Here is a 23,944-nt window from a genome sequence, read left to right as displayed (position 1 = left end):
TGCAGCGGGGGAGGCGCCGGCTGTGAGACAGGGAAGGCGCGCTCCCCTGGCATGCATTTAACCCCTGGGACGCCGCAGCGCTACCGCTCTGCTGCGGTCCGCTGTCCCAGGGGGTAGTGGAAGCGCAGGTTGGTCGCCTGGCTCCACGCTGCAGCCAGTCCCCAGGGAGCCCCCTGCCTGGGGACTTAGGACCATGTGATCAGCGGGGACCCACCGCGGGACCCCGCTGCTTACCTCTGTCCCCCTTGAATCCGGCCATGGTCCGGAACATCTGGGGTCACCGCTAGCTGTGACCCCAGATGCCCACCAGCATCCCCGGATCAGTATCGGCGTTCTGGTACCGGCGGGGTGTAGGGAAGACAGCATGGACGTCAAGACTGACTGTCCATGCTGTTCATCCAGATGTGCAGCCACAGCTGCATGAAGAAAAAGCTTCAGGGGCTCTTCTAGCCCCCACTCCAACAGGTGCACCCGACTCCGGCCGGGCACCAAACTAAACTGAGATGCCTTGGCTCGGGGGCAGGGTATAGGAGGGGGACCTAGTGCATCCTGGGAGGCTGAAAGCTTAACTCTTTGGTGCCCTGCGACTGACGTCACACCTATACCCCAAGGTATCCTGTGGATACCCTATGGACCCTGAAGTAGAAAAGGAACCTCTTACAGCACCAGCAGAGATATCACTCCCCATCTCTGCTGGTATAAACATTGTTAGCTGTCACTCTGTGTGTCTGTGAGTGACAGCTGCTGCAGGGCCAGGGTTGCACACTGATTGGCTTTCTCAGTCTCAGAGAGCCAATCAGAGCTAGCAGAGAGGGGTGGGAGGGCCAGGTTTGAGGCAGTGAGAGGCAGCCTCCAACGATCCCAGCAGCATGAGACAGAAATGTTATCAGAGGCAGAGACACAGCACACAGCAGCCATGGGAGGCAGAGCTTTTAGTATTTAAAGAAAAGAAGCCACCATCGAAACACCATTGAATGATTACCATTCGATGGCAGCAAACATCGGAATGCTACCATCGAATGGTAAAACACTAACATCGGATGAAAAACATAGATGGTAAGCAATCATCAACCATCGATGTCCATCCCTAGGTGGGGCACAGGCCTCGAGTGGCTTGGAGGGGGCCCCCACAACTTAGTTGCCCTGGGGTCCCCACAAGCTTTAATCCAGCCCTGCTGTGGGTATAGCAACTGCTGGTAAACAGAGACAAGAGCACATAAAGGGTCTGTGGACAGATCCCACTTGTCTTAGAGACCTTTGGAGGCTAGCAATGGAATCTGGGCCTCGTTCAGGAGATCTGTCTACCTGGACCCAGTGCTTGACCTGGTGATACATATGCAGCCGGGAGCAAGTGATACAACAGCATGCTCAGCAGCGACCCTCTGTCCTAAGGGGTCAGAACCCCTATTTCCTTTGGAATACACATATCCTATTTTTACCCCTTGCTCCCCATCGCCTTAAAACCTGGCTATAGGCCTGATTCAGATTTTGGAATAGAGTAAGATATAGAAAGTAACTGTGCCCCTGGACAAACCACGTTGCAATACAAGGGGTGCAAATACATACATTTTTTTGCATGCAGGGTAAATACTGGCTGCTTTTGCATGTAGTCCACAAATGCTGCACAGCTTTATTATTACACTGCACTTTAGATGTCAGTTTGAACACCGCTCCTCCCAAATCTAAATCTCTCTGCACATTTTATATCTGCCCCACTTACAGTGCAGCATGGTTTTACCAAGATGCACAGTTACTTGCTCTTTTTTACTTTATTCCCTCCCAACTCAGAATCAGGCCCTATGTCATGGTCTATGCACAAACATCACTATAAAGGTTATCCTTTCACTTTTTTTTTACCATGCAATAATTTCTATGTTATATATATGAAAAAGCTAGTGTAATACCAGAATCTAGAAACTTAGCCAAAAATAAAGATAAAAAAAAGAAGGGTTTTCATACCACAGCTGTCAAACTCGGTATAAGCTTGACTGAATTTTTCACTTCCTCCTCAGTAACCTCTACAATTGTGCAGTGTTCTTCCTCCAGGGGCAATGTGTCCTCCCCATTCTTAGTCACCCAAGGATGTACCTGAGCAGGAGAAAAGCCAAGTGACAGGATTAATATTTTTGTTCATACTCAATGTACTTAAAGCAAACCCTCCACCAGGTTCTCTAGTGTTGCTTTGTGCTTTACAACACGGTACTTTGGGGACCTTGTGTACTTTGTAGTTAGAAAGACTAGTGGGCTAGTAGCAGCATAGATGTTGTTGTACTATATGGAATATTGTAGAATAAACTGCATGATGGCACAATTCTCAGAGAAAAAATCTTGTTCATTGGCCAAACAAATGATCCCCTTGCTCCCTACTTTAAAAGGGAAAATCCACTAATAAAAATATACGGTTACAAATTGTGAACCCATTCCCCATATGTAAATCATTGATATCCCAGGCAGGATGACTCTATATCAGAATGAAGAGTGATGAAGTTTTTTTGACAACAGGGGTAAACTGTGAGCTTGTAGTAGCAGAGAGTACTGTCCAGACTCCCATTCCATCAGATGCTGGCGTAGATCTAACTGCAGAAACAATGCACACTCCTCTGTGGCGGCCTAGATTCCACAGGGGACCACCCAGTGCACAGAGAGAGAGGATCCACAGGGGACAATTCTCCACTATTCAGGTGAGGATTTTGTTTTAAAAATACATATTTTTTAATGGAATGGAATTTAAGAACCTCTTAAGAATGATCACATAACAAAAATATAATTTAATAATAATATTCTAACAATTCTTAAAACATGAAAAAAAATAAAAATCAGTAAATCTAAGCTCTGAATGAACTGTACTCTATTATATTATCTATTATATTATCGCACTTTACACAAATGAAGAAGATCTGAAGAGTTTCAAAACGGTTCCCATGCTGCTGGCTGCTTAGAATATGCCAACCAGGAGAATTATTCCCAGGTATGTTTTCATTTGTTTATTGTGGGGAGCTGCTGATTATGTGCATATATATTTATTTGATCTATGGTATGTTTATGGTTTCTTCTGATTTAAGGGCTCTTCTATACTAAGCATAGCAATGCGTATATTTTATTCAGCTATATTAAGTTGTGATTGAGTGGTGGGCCCACGTGCAAAACAACAAGGGGTCACATTCCGAAGGAAAAGTAAACTTCTCTAAATCAGACATAAATAATCAAAGGAATGAGGAACTCTATCTTGTAATATATGGATTTAGGTATATACAGCTAGCACTATCAATTAACTGTGTTGGTATATTGATTTTTCTCTCCTCCAGGTTATACAAAATCTGATTTAAAAATAAAATATGTCATACACATTTTATCATATCTAAATAAATCAAACTGTGAGCTACCTTAGCACATTGGTTCTTTCATCTTGACCGTAGCTGGTGGACACAATTATAACTTATCTAATTGAGCCCAGTATTCCCCCCCAATTGAGGATCTGGACACTAAAGTGTAAAACAGAAATTAACCAGTATCCCAAACTAACAACTAACCGTCTTATTATCACCAGACTGACAGGATTTATTTTATATTCTGTTTGTTATAGTGAGATTAACAGGCAAAGGTTAATACAATTTGCATACCATTCATTACTAAATACCTTTATTTCGGGAATAGTTGTGCGATCTTCTGGCTTCTTATCCAGCATTCTCACAATCAAGTCTTTTAGTTCATCACTGATGACTGGCCTAACAAAAGAACATCAAATTAAACAACTGCGTTTTCCCCCATAATATTGAAACATATTTGCTCAATTTAGTAAAACGTTTTTCAGATTTGACCAATTTCTACAGTAGACTATAAGCTGATGGTAACGGCACTGATTTACTTTACTGCAAAGTTGTGAAATATTATAGCATCTCCCTTTAATAAAATACCAGCACATTTTACAAATACAAATGTGTCCACATACACCTAGCCTCCTTGTGCACTTCTAGTCGCACCATGCTGTGGCATGACTCGGTAGCGCAGAGCGTCTGTTTACCTTAAAATGCATCTTATTTGTAAAGTGATACGAATAGGACGCACAAGCAGCTTCTGCTGAGTAAAATGATATGGGGCATGCCTATATTCTGTGTGACTGCAGCTGTATCTGCTACATTACAGTGACAGTCGCTTTGTGAATAAGACGGATTTGATGGTAAAAAGTTGCACGAAAAGACGTTCGGTGCTACCAAGTCTCTCACATGTTATGTTTAACGTGACTTGGCGTGCATGGAGGTGAGATGTATGTGGACACATTTGTACGCATCATAAAGCCAGCCATTTAGATATTCAAGTTGAAGGAATTTTATCACAGGATAGCTCTACAGCTTTGAGTCCTCCAGTACGGTGGAGAAAGATCCCAAAAGAGTAAAAGTGAGGGGCATAATGAAGACAGCAACTGATTGGAATGAGTGGGAGGATTTTATCAATGGTGGGATTGCATAGGGAGAACTATCCATACACACACACACACACACACACACACACACACACACACACACACACACACACACACACACACACACACACACACACACACACACACACACACACACACACACACACACACACAATGTTGCGGATTGGCACTCTGGATAATCTGTGACTCTTTATTGTGGATGCCCTCCCAAAAAGACTTACAATGGTGCTTCCTTAGTGCAGCTGGTTAGGCATTCCTTCAGGAAAAAATAGGGTGGCAGTCTATATTTCAATCATAAATAAAGTGTATTAGGATTACATATCACCTTGTCAACGTTTCAAAGCCACGCACGGCTTATTCCTCAGGACATGTAGTGAACAAAAAATTTAGTTTTGTTCACTACATGTCCTGAGGAATAAGCCGTGCGTGGCTTTGAAACGTTGACCAGGTGATATGTAATCCTAATACACTTTATTTATGATTGAAATATGGACTGCCACCCTATTTTTTCCTGAGGGAAAGCCTAACACCAGCTGCACTAAGGAAGCACTATGATTTTATATATATTATATATATATATATATATATAAATATATATATATATATATAAATACACAAACACACGTAGTTTAGACATAACAATAAAACTACCTGTCTTATATTGTGTAGCTCTCCCTCGTACCATTAATACAGCTCTAACCCGTCGAGGTATGGAATCCACAAGAGCTCTGAAGGTGCCCTGTGGTACCTAGCACCAAGACGTTTGCAGCAGATCCTTTAAGTCCTGTAAGTTGCAAGGTGGGGCCGCCATGGCTCGGACTTGTTTTTCCAGCATATCCCACAGATACTCAATCGGATTGCGATCTGGGTGAATTTGGAGGCCAAGTCACCACCTTGAACTCTGTCATGTTCCTGAAACCATTCCTTAGTTTTTTGCAGTGTGTCAGGGGTCGCATTATCTTGCTGAAAGAAGCCACTGCCAAAAGGTAATACCGTTGCCATGAAGGGGTGTATTTGGTCTGCAATGTTTATTTGCACTGTAGGTATTATGTGTCAAAGTAATTCCACAGGAATGCCAGGACCCATGGTTTCATAACAGAACATTGCCCAGAGCATCCAACTGCCTAAGCTGGCTTGCCTACTTCCCATAGTGTATCCTGCATTTCTTCCCCAGGTAAATGACGCACACGCACCTGGCCGTCCACATGATGTAAAAAACCTGTGAATCATCAGAACAGGCCACCTTCTTCCATTGCTCTATGGTCTAGCTCTGGCGCTCACGTGCCCATTGTGGGTCCTTTTGGAGGTGGACAGGGGTCAGCATGGGCACTCTGACCTGTATGCGGCTACACAGCAAGCTGTGATGCACTGTGTATTCTGACACCTTTTTATCATAGCCAGCATTAACTTTTTCAGCAATTTGTGCTAAAATACCTCTTCTGTGGGATAGAACCGGACAAGCAAGTCTTTGCTCCCCATACGCATCAAAGAACCTTGGGCGCCCATGACCCTGTCATCAGTTGTCCTTCTTTGGACCACTTTTGGTAGGTATTAACCACAAATACCGGGAACACCCAAGACCTGCCGTTTTGGAGATACTCTGAACCAGTTGTCAAGCCATCACAATTTGGAAAGTCACTCAGATCCTTACACTTGCCCATTTCAAGCACCATCAACTTCAAGAACGGTTTTCAATTGTTACCTAATATATCCCACTCCTTTACAGGTGGCATTGTAACAAGATAATGTTATTCACTTCACCTGTCACCTACTGTTATGGCTGTTTGGAATAATATATAAAAAACCAGGGCATTATTAAATCCAATTTCACAGATTCCTTTCCATAGAATTAAGTTTAGAAATGAATGTGTCAGGACTAAACCAAAGAAACTCAATACAGTCTTCTCACCGATTATGGCAGTGGTTCCCAAACCGGGTCCTCAAGGCACTCTAAGGGGTATATTTACTAAAGTGACAGTTTTTAGAAGTGGAGACGTTGCCCATAGCAACCAATCAGATTCCAGCTATTATCTTCTAGAAGGCGCTAGTTAAATGTTAAGTAGAATCTGATTGGTTGCTATGGGTAACATCTCCACTTCTAAAAACTCTCACTTTAGTAAATATACTCCTAACAGTCCAGGTTTTAAGGCTATCCCTGCTTAAGAAAAGGTGACTTAATTAGTATCTCAGTCTGTTTGATTATACCATCTCTGCACAAGCATATAGATCTTTAAAACCTGGACTGATAAGAGTGACTTGTGGACCAAGCTTGGGAAACCCTGGATTATGGTTTTAACTCATCTCTAGATAGCAGAGTTTAGAGTGAACATTTGGTTACAAGAACTAAAAAGACAGAAGGGGTGATTCAGTTCAGAGCGAGGTCCCACCCTCATGCAATGTGCAGCTGTATGCACCTCTGGGTATTGCACAAATAAAACATGGAATATTATTGCTTGAATCCATATGAGATGTTGCTTACTGCTAATATAAAACTGCTAATACTGACATAGATGCGAGGTCTTATAAGAGTCTTGCACTAACTGAATCGCCCCCTTAGATGTAACAAGTGTGAGGCTTGCCAGGTTCTCTGTACTTCATTGCAATTCAGGCTAACAATTACAGAGAGAAAATATACGTACTGTTCCGCAAACTCAACTGGTTTATTTTTTATTATGTTATGAAGAACCAAGATATATTCATCCATGAAAGGGCACTGAAACATAAATAACAAACATGGTTGTTAAATATATAGAACATATCTTTTAGTCCTAAAACGGAGAACTGCACATTTTATCTGACAGTGATCATCAACATTTTTCAGGAGTCTCACAAGGTCCTCTTTGTTCCAAATGAGAGTCGCATCATCTCTACAAATGTATTAACTGGGTTCTATTATGACAAGAGACCAGCAGTGTAAAGTCTATCAAAATCTAATCTATTATAAATGGGAACATTTTTTAAGCATTATTAGTGTACGGGAACAAGGTCTTTGCCGCCTTAGCCAATGAGGAGCTAGTTGAATTTGGTAAATTAAAGTTTTTATATTCAAAAGAAAGGAACATCAAAAATGTTAATTGTATTTTTAGTATTTTATTTTGAATAACAAGATAATATTTGATTATATATAGTATGTCGAAGTCAAATAATTGGATGTGATCATTTGCAATTATTATCTGACAATCTAGTCGTCTGTTGCCAGGTAAAGAGTAAATCGGACGAATACTTTGCGTCGACGCAGTCCGATGAGCACAGATGCATATATATTTATTATAACATTCAAGGTTTAGTCAAGTGTTTGAGAAACAGGTTCCATGCGTATGTCTGTGTGTGTTTGCATATATACATATTGAGAAGCTCCGCATACAGATACAATATGTCTGTGGCAATTGAAGTGTAACACAGAGACTGATATGCTCAGAGGAAGTGTTCTGAATGCAGAGTTAAAAGCCATTGTCAGAAACCTGCATATCTATAGCTATTGTATGCCTTTTGTTCAACGCTACTGTAGTTTAGAGGAACTGATATTTGCACTTCAAACAAGCAGAGAAAAGCCTTTGATGAGCTAGCAGACTTCAAGATCCCAGCAAAGTCTGCTGGTCACCTCTAAGAAGAACACCCTTACACCGTGGAAGTTGGTTTAGGCAAACCAAATGTTAAATACATATCTTACACATACACTGATTAACATACATAGACTTATATGCTCACACAGACGCTCGTATGTGTATTCGCATGCATACACACGCACTACGCACATTTGCGTTATACACAAGACATACATAAATAAAAATATGCACAACGCATACCAGCAAATTTACACAACTATCTCACACTCACACATGCATGCACTTATAAAAAAAGTTCCCTCACATTAAGCTTAATATTAGAGGTTTTGTTAGCTAATAATTATGTTGTGAAATGTATGTATACGATATTTAAGGTACAGAAACTAGTAGACATGTCATGTTTGGTACCATTCTAAATCCCTGTTTATTTGCAGATCTCCGGTTCTATCGACAAGGAGATCGCTTCATGCACCCGCAAGTTATGGATTATAGGGAATTAGTGGTTAGAATGTATATCTTTGTATGTAGTGTCTCTAGCCAGTTCTTCGGTGGAAAAACCACACAAAGCAACTCCTGAGGAATTGGGACATACCCCTAGTGATACTTTATGAAGCAAGAACCAATGAGCATCTGTTATTCTGTGCCTTTGTTGTCTCTGAAACCTATACCGAATATAGGCTGGTGAGCTGGGGCAGTAGTCAGTCATTTCTCCATATCCTTGGGTGACGGTGACCGCAGATTCAGGATTGAAATACTGCATACTGGACCAGTGCGCATGCGTATGTATTGGTTTGAACCTTTGTATTTACTTAATTTTTGCGCTAATTGTCTAGATCACAGCGCGTTATACTTTTCATTGAATTATATAGCTTTTTGTGCTTTGGAACCAAAATTAGATTGGAAAGCAATTATTTCTTATGCGACTTGTAGCACTAAATAGCGACATTTAGGTATAGCGATTTAGGGGTATCAATAACTAATACAGAATATACCAAAAGCTTAATTTGCTACGTACATGAAGCAAAGGTTCAAAATAAGGAGTGAGAAGTCACTGGAAAATAAACATAAAATAAACATTTCTGCTCTTCCATTACCATGTGAATAACTGTGCATACTGTATGACCAAAATACAAATTGTTGTTTACTTCAAAAATCAGTCGTGAAAGTATGGCGTACCATTAAGAAATTAGTAGCCGTTACGCCATATCTCCAATCACCTTACTGCTGGCAGGGCAGTGTGATTCATTTTCATGTCGGACATGAAAACAGGACAAACTGTACAAGCAGAGAAAGGAGGGAGAGCCGGGACAACCACAGAAGACTAGGAAGCAAGCAGCATCCTCATCATGCAGCAGGAGGTAAGTGTGGGCTGGGCTGGGAAGACACGGGTTGGGGGGGTGAAGATGAAGACATGGGCTGGGGAGACAGAGAATGATGGAGCCTGCCTGAGACACACAGGGGGCTAAGGCTGAGGGACACAGAGGGCTAAGGCTGAGGGACACAGAGGGCTAAGGCTGAGGGACACAGAGGGCTAAGGCTGAGGGACACAGAGGGCTAAGGCTGAGGGACACAGAGGGCTAAGGCTGAGGGACACAGAGGGCTAAGGCTGAGGGACACAGAGGGCTAAGGCTGAGGGACACAGAGGGCTAAGGCTGAGGGACACAGAGGGCTAAGGCTGAGGGACACAGAGGGCTAAGGCTGAGGGACACAGTGGAGGGGTTGACAATTGAGAGACACAGAGCAGGAGGCTGGACACAGGAGGCTGTAGAGATACAAGGGCCAGGAGGCTGGTGGGGATACAAGGGGCAGGAGGTGACACAGACGACCGAGTATGGCGTGCCATTAAGAAATTAGTAGCTGGTACGCCATATCTCCAATCACCTTACCGCTGGCAGGACAGTGTGATCCGTTTTCATTTCGGACATGAACACAGGACAAACTGTATAAGCAGAGAAAGGAGGGAGAGCCGGGACAACCACCGAAGACTAGGAAGCAAGCAGCATCCTCATCATGCAGCAGGAGGTAAGTGTGGGCTGGGCTGGGAAGACACAGGTTGGGGGGGTGGAGATGAAGACATGGGCTGGGGAGACAGAGAATGATGGAGCCTGCCTGAGACACACAGAGGGCTAAGGCTGAGGGACACAGAGGGCTAAGGCTGAGGGACACAGAGGGCTAAGGCTGAGGGACACAGAGGGCTAAGGCTGAGGGACACAGTAGAGGGGTTGAAGCTGAGAGACACAGGGTAGGAGGCTGGAAACAGGAGACTGTAGAGATACAAGGGGCAGGAGGGCTGGTGGGGATACAAGGGGCAGGAGGTGACACAGACGCCCGAGTCTGGTTGAACTACTGTTGTATGATATTGACACTGGTTAAATTCCTACACAAACAAGCATCTTCTGGACCATGCGACCTTCTACATGAATAGTGAATACCGACTAAAGACACTTTATGAGCAGGGAGAATCATTTTCTTCAGAGGTTCCCTGTAGCAGAGAAATCACCATATAGGCAAGGTGTATTTGGAATGGAAAGGAGAGTAATGTTCCCAAAGTGATGAGAAATGAATGGTGTGTCATGCTGACTTACCCCCATTTCGAGTGGTCAAACCCTTGTGATGCATGGCTGCGCCAATTTATTTGCATAGAGTACCACTAAGATTTTTTTTCTACTTGCACCACTGGTAGTCACCATATTATAGTATTGTATATATATATCTTGGTATATAAATTATCTGCTAGCAGGTCTCTTCTAGTTAGTGAATGTCCATATGCCAAGTACACTGGCCATATGGACTTGTATGATGTTTTCTTACCTTTCCAAATACAAAACAATAGAGTGTGACTCCCATGGCCCATACATCTAGTGCCTAGTAATAAGCAAAAAAAACCAATACAAAATGTTAGTACAACACTTACAATATTCTTCACATTTCAGCATTTACAGTAGATAAAAAATGATTATATAATGCACTGAGCATCATTGTAAGCTGTTTTAAGAGTATTATCTTTTTTTATTAAACTTCAACTTATTTAATCATCTATCTCAAGGTGCTATACAATGTTGTCAAATATGTTGAAGGTTAAAATTCCTCTAGCTTTGTAACCCTAACACAAATATTATAAAATAATTATTTTACATTTGTATAATTTTTGATGCAGTCTTTAGACAATATGAAATCCTCCAACATACTGGCTTTGTACTGTGCTCATTAAAAAAAACACAAAAGTTAAATTACATTTCAAGGTTCACTGGAAGATACTTGTTGGAAAAGTTCTGCAGATTGTGGGGGAGACTTATCAAATCTTGGAGAAAGAAAATGGAGAGAGATAAAGAACCAACCAATCAGATTCTGTCATTTTTTTTTAAACACAGTCTGCAAAATGGTATTTAGAAGATGATTGGTTAGTACTTTATCTCTCTCCAAGGTACATCCCGCCTGTGCATCCAACACTTAGAGTTCTCATAAGGTTGACTTTTAACGTTTTTTCTTTCTGCATTATTAATTTTAATAGTTTAGTTCCATTAATATCTGATGAATGCTAGTTACCAGTAAATATATTTGTGGCGATATTTTATACAGTACATCCTGTAATAATGTTACACCAACAAGCAGTTACATTTCAAAATACTTTTGGTGCCATTGGTCACAGAATGTTTTCAGAGTACCGATGTTATTCCATAATGGTACAACAGGTAAACCAGAGACAGTCATGCTAAGCATGTTGGCACACGATGACTGGATATCTTTAAAAGAGTTTTGGAAAGTGGGTAACGCCTTTTGTTACTGCGTGTAGTGTTCATTCTAGCACCCTGCACCTGTCACAATCCTCTTTCCTGTCTGGGGTGTCGACTCTGCTCTGGTGCTTCTAGCACACTCTGGTCACTCAGCAGTTTGTTGCATCAGCTGAGTGTGCTAGAAGCAGCAGAGAGCGACACCCCAGGCAGGAAAGAGAAACTGCACAGGTTGTGACGAGTGCAGGGTGCTAGAATGAACACTAGTGTGTGTTATGCTAGGATAAAAGGGATGTATAAAACAACTCATTTTATGCTCTGTTGTCAGCGAGACAGTCAGCTATGTGATGGAACAGCACAGCAAGTGAGAACACATGGGGTATTAAACCAACAAATGGACAACTGCAACATGAAAATAAAATGCTGCCTCTGCTGAATACTTAACACTTTCCATGATATCCATAGATTGGGGGCCAGAACTACTATACCACTACAGCTCTGAGCATATGTAACAAGTGAAGATTATGTATAATTAAATGTAGAAGTTAATTACTAGTTCACACAAATGTAATTTGTTTGAAAGTTTGCAGGAAAATGAATTATCGTGTGATCACACATTTGCAAATTTGTAAAGCATTTCCTCGACAAGTTACATGCAAACATTACACCAAACATACCTTCCCGCTGAATCCTTGCCCAGAATCTGACAGCGTCTCAGGTGCCATGAAGGCTGGAGTCCCAGCAGTACTTGACAGGAGAGCATCATTTCCTTCAAACTGATTGCTGACCCCAAAATCAGCTATTTTAACATGACCATCGTCTCCCAGAAGTAAATTTGATGGTTTGATATCCCGGTGGATAATCTTCTGATAATGCACTGAAAATAATAAATGCACAGAATGGGTTTTCTTATAAGCATATGTGAACAGTTACAATAGACTATACACTTTGTCATACTGTATTTATTTTCAAGTGTTGCCTTTTTGTTGGGGGGGGAGGGGGGCTGAGGTGAATGAAAAACAAAAGATAACATTTGGTCATGAAGCACAACAACATCCAGATAATAAAATATGAGTCCACTCATGAAGATGGGTCAGTGAAACCCCTCATCGTGTCACTTTTTTGGTGCTCTAGGTATTTCATCCCATCAAACATATGGCCTTACCAACCTACAATGTCAAAAAAGGGTGCTGGCTTGCAATGATTTGCAGGTTGTACCCATATTGAGGTGAAAGCATGATTTAAGGACTGCTTTGCTTGTGTACAGGCCATGTATGACTATAGGATATTCATTTGACACAAAACTTTTATATCATTTTGTGTTTAATACTGTTGGCTTTAACCCAATCCATGTGGAAAAGAAAGGAAGGGGAGGATAATTTGCTAGTCATCAAATTAATGTTGGCGTTTGGACAGAACCACTGGGACAATATAACTTTTTTTGTGATCTCTGCTATCATAAGAAGTAAATTTGTACAACCACCAATTAGCTGCTGATTCTTATTATGGGTGTAGATGTTAATACATCTCTTGCTATTGTAAATAGAATATTAGGAATATTTGCAATAAAGGTCTGAACTATATTACTAAAAGTTCTTATCTGGGGAGAAAACAAGAACAATGTATCAGGACTGCATCCGGCTGCTGGCATTTCTAGCAACATACTATGTACAGATGTGTCCTTGCTCATTTAGCCTGAATACGCCATGCAGCGCGATATGCCTGGCATGAGTGAGCTGCCAGGTCCCATGCAACTCTGCTAGTGTTGGGTGTCTTTTTTTCCCCGAAAATACATCTAAGTCGCAAAGCGATGCGACTAGGACACACCAGAATGTGCTGATTAGGGGGCCACCTTTTTCACTTATTTTTTATATACACTTAACTTTGTATTCTGATTTTATACTTTTTCGTCATGGACATGTGGGCGATTTAGATATTACCCAATGTAAACTATTTCTTACCCCATGTATAACTATCCTAGCGTACCCTTATGCAATTGTGTTCCTAAATCCTGTAGTGCTAGTGGGTTTTTTTTATTTTTCCCTTTATTAAAAGTTATATTTGAACCTTACCTATATTAATTATATACATTAGGAGTGTGCCCTGGTGTAAATATTGTCTTCCATTTGTTTAAGTCAAGTACTTCCTCCCAGGGCATGGGTTCACACATCTCAACTAGGTTAGCTTTATATGAGAGGTGCACAGGTGCTTTAACTTTGTTTTCTCTGGTTGAGCGCCCTACTTCATCTTCCCTGCACCCCTACGCTGTGTTTCTTTGTAGCTGGTTTGCAGCTAATTTCAATCTCTTGTATAGTGTTTTTTTTTGCTGGTGTCTTTGGAGTTAGTGTTCTCTTTATCCAGATCTCCAGATATGCTGGGATCATCACTTCATGTTTCAGTTCTTCAACAAATGCCACACTATTGCTTATAGTTACTTTTTCTGTTTTTGGATTTAAGATTCTGTATCCTTTGGAAGATTCACTGTACCCAACAAGAATCCCTTCCACTGCCCGGTTCTGCAGTTTACTGCATCTTTCTGCGGGAATGTAGACAAATGCTTTGCATCCGAAAACTCTACTATGTTTCATACTGGGTTTCTTGCGATACCATAATTCATACAGAGTTTTCTCCACTGCTCTGGAGAATACTCTGTTCTGTAAATAAGTGGCTGCCATTGCGGCTTCACTCCTTTTTTTTCTTTCACATAGTCACGATCTGTTAACGCATCTTATAATTTCAATCAGAGTTCTGTTCTTTAAAGCGGTCTGGATATCTGTGCCCTAGTCATCTGTGTCACAGATGCATACAGTCAGTTTGCCTGTGTGTGCTTAATCTCACCTGTTGTGTTGCAGTCTCAAGACAATACAGGTGTTCTTCTGCTTTGGTTGTGGCTAATGCTTTTCTTCCATTTTGGATAATACACGTTATCTTGGCATTTGACAGCAACTCCTGTAGCCGCCAAGCTAAAGTAGCTAATCTACAGATAATACTGATTTATAGTGTCCGAATTTGTGTATGGCGAAAGTATGAAGAGACTAATGCAGTGTATCATTCATAAAATAATGGGTAAACAATGTGATCTAATGGGCTTTGCATGTAGAAGGATTACTGGTGCGAGCATTAACAAAATTACTGCAGTGGTGAATTGTTCGATGGCGACAGTTGTTAAAGTGTACACAGAGTGGACCAGCAGAGAAAGAACTGGGTATGAGCGCAAGCTGTCTGGATGTACTTTGTGAGGCGCTGCAGAACCCTTGTGGCGCCATATAAATAAAGGATAATAATAATAATATCTGTGCCCTAGTCACACAGAGAATCCAGTAAACGGTTACTGGATGCTCGAGCAGAATGGAGAGTGGTCAGACTTGTTAGTCCCACAAAAGGGCAACAGTGCATCAAATTACAGATAATCTAAATCAGGGACTAATTCAGATGGTCACTCAATGAACAGTACACTGCACGTTACAATGTATGGGCTACAGAAGCAGAAGGCTTGTCTTTATGCCATTGCTATCTGCTGCAACAGAATGAAATGCCTCCAGTTTGCTCAGGAATACAGGAATTGGAAAGTAAATGGTTGGAAACAGGTCAAGTGCTCTGACAAATCATGTTTTCATTTACACCATGCAGATGGTAAGGTGAGGATATGGAGACAGCAGCACGAAAGGATGGATCTTTCTGGATTTGCTACCATCAAACCTTTAGGACACTGGAAGATGCACTGAATTGCTTTTGTTCCCCACAAAATATACCAACAGTTAGTTAAACCCATGCCTAAAAGAATTTAAGCCAAATTAAGGGCCACATTTTGTGGCCTAACAAAGTGCTAACCTGGTGGTCTATATAGACCTATACACACACTCATGTAAATATATATATATACATAAATATATATATATATATATGTACTCACACTGATATATATATATATATTATATAAGACAGCGGCACTTGGAGACTTAGGATTTTAATGTGATAGGTCACATATCAGACCAACGTGTCGGGTTGCACAAGCACCTTTGTCAAGGTTTGCGTGACCTAAAACGTTGGTCTGTTATGTGACTTATCACATTAAATGTACCTATTCTCCAAGTGCCGCTGTCTTATACTCTCTTATTGAAAATTTCTCAGAGAGCACAGGAACAAGGAATATGCTTTAAGCAGAGTAGCGGTCTAACAGGATTCTATATATGTGTATATCATAAATGCCTACTTTTGAAAAAACATTTCAGGGAGAGTGTGAAACTAACACCTATGATCGCGGCGGTAAAGTGGACGTGTACTGCTACATCTGAGAGGTATGTCGAAAAATGGACTTCCAAATGTAAATGAGGCCAAAAGCAGTTAGTAACTTCTACTTGTTGATGAAAACACACTGATACTTTTCAGAAAATGCATGTAGCCATAGGGATCACTGTGCCTTATATCCAATGGGGAAAGATACTAATGATCCCATTTGAATATATGTATCTCTGTTTTTTCTTTTATATAACAGCTTCACAATGGGGGAAGGGCACAATCAGGGAGATTGCTAGACTCTTCAAGGAGTCAGGGAGATTGCTACTATTTCAGGGAGTCTCGGCAAGTATGACATACATACATACACACATACTGTACATACATATAAACATATGCACACACACACGGAAGACCTGAAAAGCTCTGTCACACTATCATAAAAAAAAGCAGGTCTAAAATGTTTCAGTAAATTTGCCTGTTTATCAGTTGTAGGAGATTATTGTACAACAGCTGTCACACATCCACTGTCACAGACATCACTGCTCAGTGTTAGCATTAGACTATAAATGCAGAATGGGTAAATGGGGAAACTGCTACAGAACGATGCACATACATGATAATTAACTGAAATTAGCTTTTTAGGGATCACATATGTCAAAATTCAAGACTTGCCAGCAGCCCTGCAGTAATGATTGAGAAAAACAAAACTGGCTGCTTGACACACTGCCAACAAATGTGAAATTGATCTGCGCCCAGCACTTCATCAGTCTGAATTTATTAACAGACAAATCCAAGTGCCCCTTACTGTAATATAGACCATTTGCAGTCTCATTCCATCCCCATATGCTAGGAAAAAACAAACAAGAACAAAAAAAACCCAATATATCAAATTTCTATTCATTTCTACATAGAGATTTTTTATGTACGGTACTTTCTCCCAGATATGGCGTTTTCATATAAATCTATCCAGCACTTACTGTACATATGTAAGAATAATATTGTATTCATCTGGTCACAAATTTTGGAAAATGTTGATTACCCAGATTCACCAACAATATGCTCTGTTTTTGAACTTCCCAAATTAATATTGTACTTACATGTGCTGCATTAACTACTTGTAAAAAAAAAAAACACCTATAAGTGGGAAGTTTGGGAGCAGAGCGATTTATAGTGGCCCGAATATTTGACGTTACTGACATTCATTAGGTGATTTCAATATGTGCAGATCAGCCATAAATCTGGACTCGCATGATATATACATACTGCATGGCTGCTCTGCCGCTAGGTCACCTGCATAGATGTCAGAATGTACATGAAGTAACGGCAGTGCCGTCACGCAGCACGTGTAATTATATGGGTCCACAATTACATGACTGACCCTGTAACCCTATCGACATATCACCACATGAATAGCGCAGGAGCGCACTCACAAAACACGATGGTAAGAAATAGAATTGAGCTGTCAAACAGCCTGGCTGCAGGTTTCTAGTGACTCATGTTAGATATTGTAATAGTTTAATCACACAGGACTGTACATTAACCCCATAATGATTTCAGCAATTACAGCTGTGAATCAATTTCTATGGCAACTGATCATTTCAGCAAAAAAATAAAAAAACCTACTACACTGTGTAATGCTTTTAGCAGAGCATCTCTGGCTCCAAAACTTTGACACATCTGTGACTGGAATATGACAATCCAGCAGATGCAGCCAGAATTCCTAAACTTCCCCAATAACCCAGTATACAATAGACTGCTGGCAGGTTTGCAACTTGTTTTCCAATTTTGGCTAACTGTGCTGAGTTAATTAATGTGAAGAAAAATGATTATCAGTTCATTCTGTTCAAATTACTGCACACCAAACTCAGTAGGAACAAGGGAATAAGGAGTATTGGGTACTTAAGTTAAATGGACCATATTGGCATCTAGACAGTGTTATAGCGACTCTCCAGATGAGCCAACATGATTATTCCAATGTGAAAATATTCTGCTCCTGTTGCCCCTATTAAAATGTCCTCTCATGAACATGCAGACTTAACCCACTGATTGCTGCTTACAGTAGGAGTAATTTAATAAACTAGTGACAAGTGATGATAACTAGTGAGTTCTATAAAAGCGATATTCAGCAAAAAATGTTGAGAAATGGTGGTTGTCATAGTAACGTTTATGAAAAGAGCCTCTTGCTAACCTGCAATGAATGTGCTGCCCAGCTGCTGAAGCTGGAGAGCAATAAGTGGAAAAACAATGGATACAATGACAATAAAGAAAAAAATATATTAGTCCCAAGCCTAGTACTGGGGTCATAATTCTGGCTGCATATAGTGCAGTGGGAACTTCAGCAGTATAACCGCCTCTCCCTATTACTTTGGGGGGCTGCATAACAGAAAGGCCTTGTACCAAGTACTGTATATAAGTGTAAGCCTAGCTTTATGAGAATAAGCCATATGGAGAAAAGGGAGACCAGAGACATGCAGTGTGTAATGTCCTTACTGTAACTTAATGCAGTGTAACTTAATGTCATTGATCCAACATTTTCCAAATGGGATTTAATATTCTCAAAGAGTCTGTATAAAAAGGTTGAACATTTTAGCAAGGGACGGTCAAGAGGATCAAGCAAACTAAGCTGTAGACTACGGGGATGAGGATTTTACATCATTAAACAGATGTCTATTGTCATGGGTCTTTGTGGCCCTTAAACCAGTACACAAGTAACACAGTGCCCAATATCATTGGTGATTGGGAGAACCCACATGGCCCCATTGTCTACCCCCACCTTATTTTCCATGCTGCTCATTACCAACTTTGCGGTTCCCATTCAGTATGGGAGATGCTCATGGCTCCATTACTGGTAGGTACCCACTCTAGAACCTTCTATTTCTTCCTGATTTACCCTATTAACTTTTAGACATTCACCCTAAAGGAACAAAGAGAACATGGAGCCCAGTAATACTGCTGAGTGCCCCTGCATCATACAGCCAACATCAGTACATTAGAAACTCTGAGTACAGACTGTTTACTACTAATAAACTTCAATAAAAAGTATTATTGTAGCTCCTTTCTGATTGGAATATCTCTGTGGCCATGCCATCTGTTGCTTAGCGAAGCACCCCTGTTGCATCCGACTGGTCTAAGATGACTTTGTGGTTGCTTGCTTATCATACTTTGTTACTCTTTATTTATGTAAATTCTGCAGCATTATCTATTTTTGTTTAGACATTTAACATTTCTTATGTTTATTTTTATTTTTTTTGTATTAGATGTTCTGTGGTTAAACTTCTCTAATAAACATAATTAGCACTGACCACTTTCCGAAATCATGGGTTGATTTAGTAGCCCTACGGGGGACTTTTCCTCTTTGAGACCTCCAGTCCACCGTGTTAATAGATCTCCCCTGGGGTAGTTTGGAACATTTCCTTTTAACTGTAGAGCGACTTTGAGTCCTATGGCAGAAAAGCGCTATATAAATAAAATTATTATCATTATTAGTATTATTGGGGTAGCTAGTCTTCCTTGGATTAATGCTGTTTTTTCTGTTCTAGATTGTAAGGTAGTGGGTAAATTTGGATGTTGTTTTATATTAACTGGCAAACTGAAGGACAGGTGGGTTTCTCTCGTGTCTGTTTCTGCCCCCAATTCTAACCAGTTATCCTTCATCAGAATATCGATATCTTTTTATTCTCCATGTGCATTGTGGATATTGGTTCTCCCATGTGCCCCTTTCCTTGACTCTCCTCTTTTTTTAATTTTTGTACCCCCAAATTTTGTATATTACTTAATAAAATCTATTTATAAAAAAAAAAATTTTTATTGGTAGCTTGATGACAGGCTGTACTGGCACAGAGCCCTCTGCAGGCTCAGGCACCCCAGGGTGGTGTTCCAGAATATGATGAGGACTCAAATGTCGGCGATCCCAAAAATTGACATCTAGATTCATATTACTTTTATTTTATTTGTTTTTACTGTTTAGCCTGCAAGAATCTAAAAATGTAAAGAGTGGCAAGGACACCTCACAGCAATTAGCAGTTATTTCAAACTCATGTTAATTATAAATATATAAAATTATATTCTAAATTAATTTATTCCATCATAATGTGTCCTATCAGTAAAAATAAGGTATGTAGCAAGAACAATGTTAGAAAATAAATGTATAGATCTCAGACACATAAATCTATCTAAAGACTCATGCTGTTGGGACCTCTAGAAATGAAGAGACTGAAAACATAGGGAGATATGCAATTCCCTTCAATCCACCCACGCATCAGTCTATTCAGTCACTGCACAAGGGTTACAGAGAAGAGCTCATCAACATGAATAGCTGCTCCATCAGCTTTGGAGCCACTCTCCGTATTACTGACATATTGTAAATTGCAATGGAACAAAATGTGCTGCAAATGCAATGCTGAACAGAGAGGGGGGTCAGTTAATAATGATATTATAATTAATTCAATATGTGCAATAACTCATTATCTCGGATCAATTTAGGGCAGGTCAGGGAATTAACTGTCTAATTTGTGATAAATCTCCTCTATATTACCTATGCACTCACAATTAAAGCGGTTTCCTTCTCATCCCTTATAAAAATTACCACATACATTTACTACTGGAGTACACTTAAAAAAAATAAATATTAAGTTTTAGACTTTTGCACATTTTTCTTGATGCAAAATTAAATAAATTTTGCTATAACCCAAAACCATGCAAGGAGGCAAAGGCTCAGTGTATACAGCAGCAGAGAGCTTTGTGCCCTGAGTGGCTGACACTCCAGAATGCTGTTCACATGACTCTACATTTTGGTGTGCTAAATTAAAAATTGCTAAGAGGGTAACGTAACTGAACACAGATCAGCTCCTCTCTTTGCAAGTGAGCTTAGGCTCCGCGGTGGCACAAAATAATATATAGGGGAACCAGGGGCAACAAGAGGGGGGATTTTGAGTGCAGGGGAGGCGTAACCATGGTCCTCCAATGTGCAGCGTGTACCATAGTTATGTGTACAATGAGGGAGCGTAGCCACGCCCCCTCTTTTGACAACAAAAAAAAATGGTACCCAGAGGCTGGCGCTACAAGTCACCCAATGTCGCAAATATTAATAAGTCCAAATGTGTATGATGTAGTGATGTTCTTCCAGGGAGAATCTTCTTAGAATGGAATTCCCTCATCGCCGTGAGTATGTGGAGAGAGGAAAAAAACAATGACAACAATGTGTTGTATCTCCCTTATAATGAGGAGTTATATCCTGGTTGGAGACCCAACGTACCATACTCACTATAAGTATGGGGAAGTGAAGTTCATAAAGGTATCTTTAATCCTCCACATGGGAAAAGGACACCATTCAAATATCTCTTTGTGTTACCTCACCCAAAGTGCCCAAAGAAGCAAAGCAGGGCATACCCAACTCACACTGTCACATGCAGCCAAACACTTCAAAAGGTTTCTTTTAAAGATGAGCGTCCCATATTCACTTTACTCCCAGTGAAACAAAACCCTTAAAGGTATTTTTACATATCCTCAGTATAACGGATTATCATAGTTTTCCATAGTTGATCAGCATACATCGGAAGGAAAGCATCGATAATGAGAAATCATTGGAACATCCCATCAATAGCAAAATAAATAAAATAAAATTGAACATCAGAACCAAACCATCAAAAATAATCCATGAAAGCACTTCTTTAAAATGAATATAACATGTGTGATAAATAATAAATCTGTTGGGACCCAGATTACTTGTAAAAACAACAGCAGCTGAACGTGAACAGCACAAAGAAATGTGTAATTGTTTATAGCTCTTTTGATGAATATATAGGTGATCTCACACCAGTACACAATAATAGGAACAAATGACTGCCCCTACCTTTCCCTAACATGTCCAAAGCTGTTGCGGTCATCAGTCGCAGCCATCAGGCTGTTCTTCCTCTCAGTGCACTATAATAGCGGGGCATGGGCAGCTGTCTGGCTAGTGCCCTTGCAGAGTGTGCCAGTGTCTATCCGGTGGTAAGTAATGAGGGCAAGGATACGAGGAGTGAGTGGCATGACAGTATTGTGATGGTACAGTCATGCTGAATTGGCGGTCATGTGGTTTATTGGCCAACACATTTCATCAGCACACTAAGTGACTTTTCCAATTTTCCAATAACACATCAGAAAGAAAGCATCATTAGTGTGAAATCATTGGACACTCTCGTCGATGGCAAAAAAACAAAAAACAAAACAATAATTGAACATTGGAACCAAACCATCATTGGTTCCAATGTGCAGGCTCAGATTAGTTTGGATTTTCCCGCCAAGTTTGGATTTTTCCTATGTCGATATAGCGTTTTCAGGTGATAGTAGCTCTAACCCTAAAGTCTAACCCTAACATCGGCTGTCGACATTCACATGGTCGAACTTACGTCCAAGTACAACATTGTGAATGTTAACATAATGACTGCATACCATAGGAAGGTGTGAGAATGAGATTTTAACCACTTTCAAATAACCACGCGGCTGCCAGCTCAGGTCCCATGCACATATGCAGGTTTAGCAACAAGGTCTGATGCATAGTACAACACATCACAGTACAGAGTATCATTGTAACAAAGTAATGAGCTGTCAGTCCATCTTTTTACAATAAGGAGTGAGAGGGAGCACAGACAATGGACTTTAGGTGGGGATAGAGTCGTGTTAACTAACTGCAGTCATCAGGGAACTTTAAAAGTGCAAGTTTTCCATACTTCATGCTGCCACTGGTGTACTCATTACTGACACTGTCAAGCATGGATACTTCATAACAAATGCTGTCAATATGTATGTGGTGACTCTTACTGACTACACCACATTCATAGGTGGTACTAATTATGTTGTGATTCTGTGAGGAGACCTGGAAAACATGCGCTGTTAAGATTCCCTGAGGAGTTGGGAAACACTGCAATACAGGGATGAAATGATAGAGAAAACAGAGGTGGAGTTAGAAGGGGATAGGATTATATGACAAATGGGGGTAATATTTGTAAAAAATCGTGGGTGCTGTGTATATGTTTCTACATTTTTTCCCAGGTACCAAATATATAAAATAATAACATTTCCCTGGTTCCTAGATTATAAAGAAAAAAAATTATAATTTTGAGCCATGCTTTAACTGCTATATGGAGTGTATGTAGACTATTTCATATGAGTGCTATATACACCTTTCCATAACTAGAGAAATAAGGCAGCACCCGGCAATCCTATAAGATTCAGGTAATACGGTGAGACGGGTAGAGTGTACATCCCAATTCCAATATATCTAACATAGGCGCTTACATATCAACATTACAATGACGGTATAATTATATATATATATATATATATATATATATATACACATACATACATATACACACACGCACCCACATATTATATATACATATACAGTGCATCTATAAAGTATTCACCGTGCTTAACCTTTTCCACATTTTGTTATGTTACAGCCTTATTCCAAAATGGAATAAATTCATTTTTGTCCTCAAAATTCTACACACAATACCCCATAATGACAACGTGTAAAAAGTTTTTTTTAGATTTTTGCAAATGTAATAAATAATAAAAAAAAAAACCTAAGAAATCACATGTACATAAGTATTCACTGCCTTTGCCATGAAGCTCAAAATTGAGCTCAGGAGCACCCTGTTTCCACTGATCATCCTTGAGATGTTCCTACAGCACAATTGGAGTCCACCTGTGGTAAATTCAGTTGACTGGACATGATTTTGAAAGGCATACACATTTCTATATAGGTCCCACACTCGACAGTGCATGTCAGAGCACAAACCAAGCATGAAGTCCAAGAAATTGTCGATAGACCTCCGAAACAGGATTGTCTTGAGGCACAAATCTGGGGGGGAGGGGGGGAAGGGTACAGAAAAATATCTGCTGCTTTGAAGGTCCTAATGAGTACAGTGGCCTGCATCATCCGTAAATGGAAGAAGTTAAGAACCACCAGGACTCTTCCT

At 40.4% G+C, this 23,944-nt stretch overlaps 1 protein-coding gene across 2 annotated transcripts in view; it reads right to left on the bottom strand.

Annotated features, from left to right (window-relative positions):
• CAMKK1 (calcium/calmodulin dependent protein kinase kinase 1) overlaps positions 1-23,944 on the bottom strand; it is a 315,340-nt gene that overhangs the window by 49,037 nt on the left and 242,359 nt on the right. For both annotated transcript variants that reach the window (XM_088456133.1, XM_088456134.1), the window contains exons 10-14: positions 12,416-12,615; positions 10,819-10,872; positions 7,081-7,154; positions 3,638-3,725; positions 1,960-2,088 (exon numbers count right to left, since the gene is read on the bottom strand). In XM_088456133.1, the coding sequence (XP_088312259.1) occupies positions 1,960-2,088; positions 3,638-3,725; positions 7,081-7,154; positions 10,819-10,872; positions 12,416-12,615 (545 nt within the window). The remainder of the gene's footprint in view (positions 1-1,959; positions 2,089-3,637; positions 3,726-7,080; positions 7,155-10,818; positions 10,873-12,415; positions 12,616-23,944) is intronic.

Source organism: Taudactylus pleione, unplaced genomic scaffold (genome assembly GCF_031769625.1).
Source record: "Taudactylus pleione unplaced genomic scaffold, aTauple2 ptg000687l, whole genome shotgun sequence".
Taxonomy (NCBI): Eukaryota; Metazoa; Chordata; class Amphibia; order Anura; family Myobatrachidae; genus Taudactylus; species Taudactylus pleione.
Note: the sequence above shows the minus strand (reverse complement) of the source record. Positions and strands in the feature narration are given on the sequence as shown.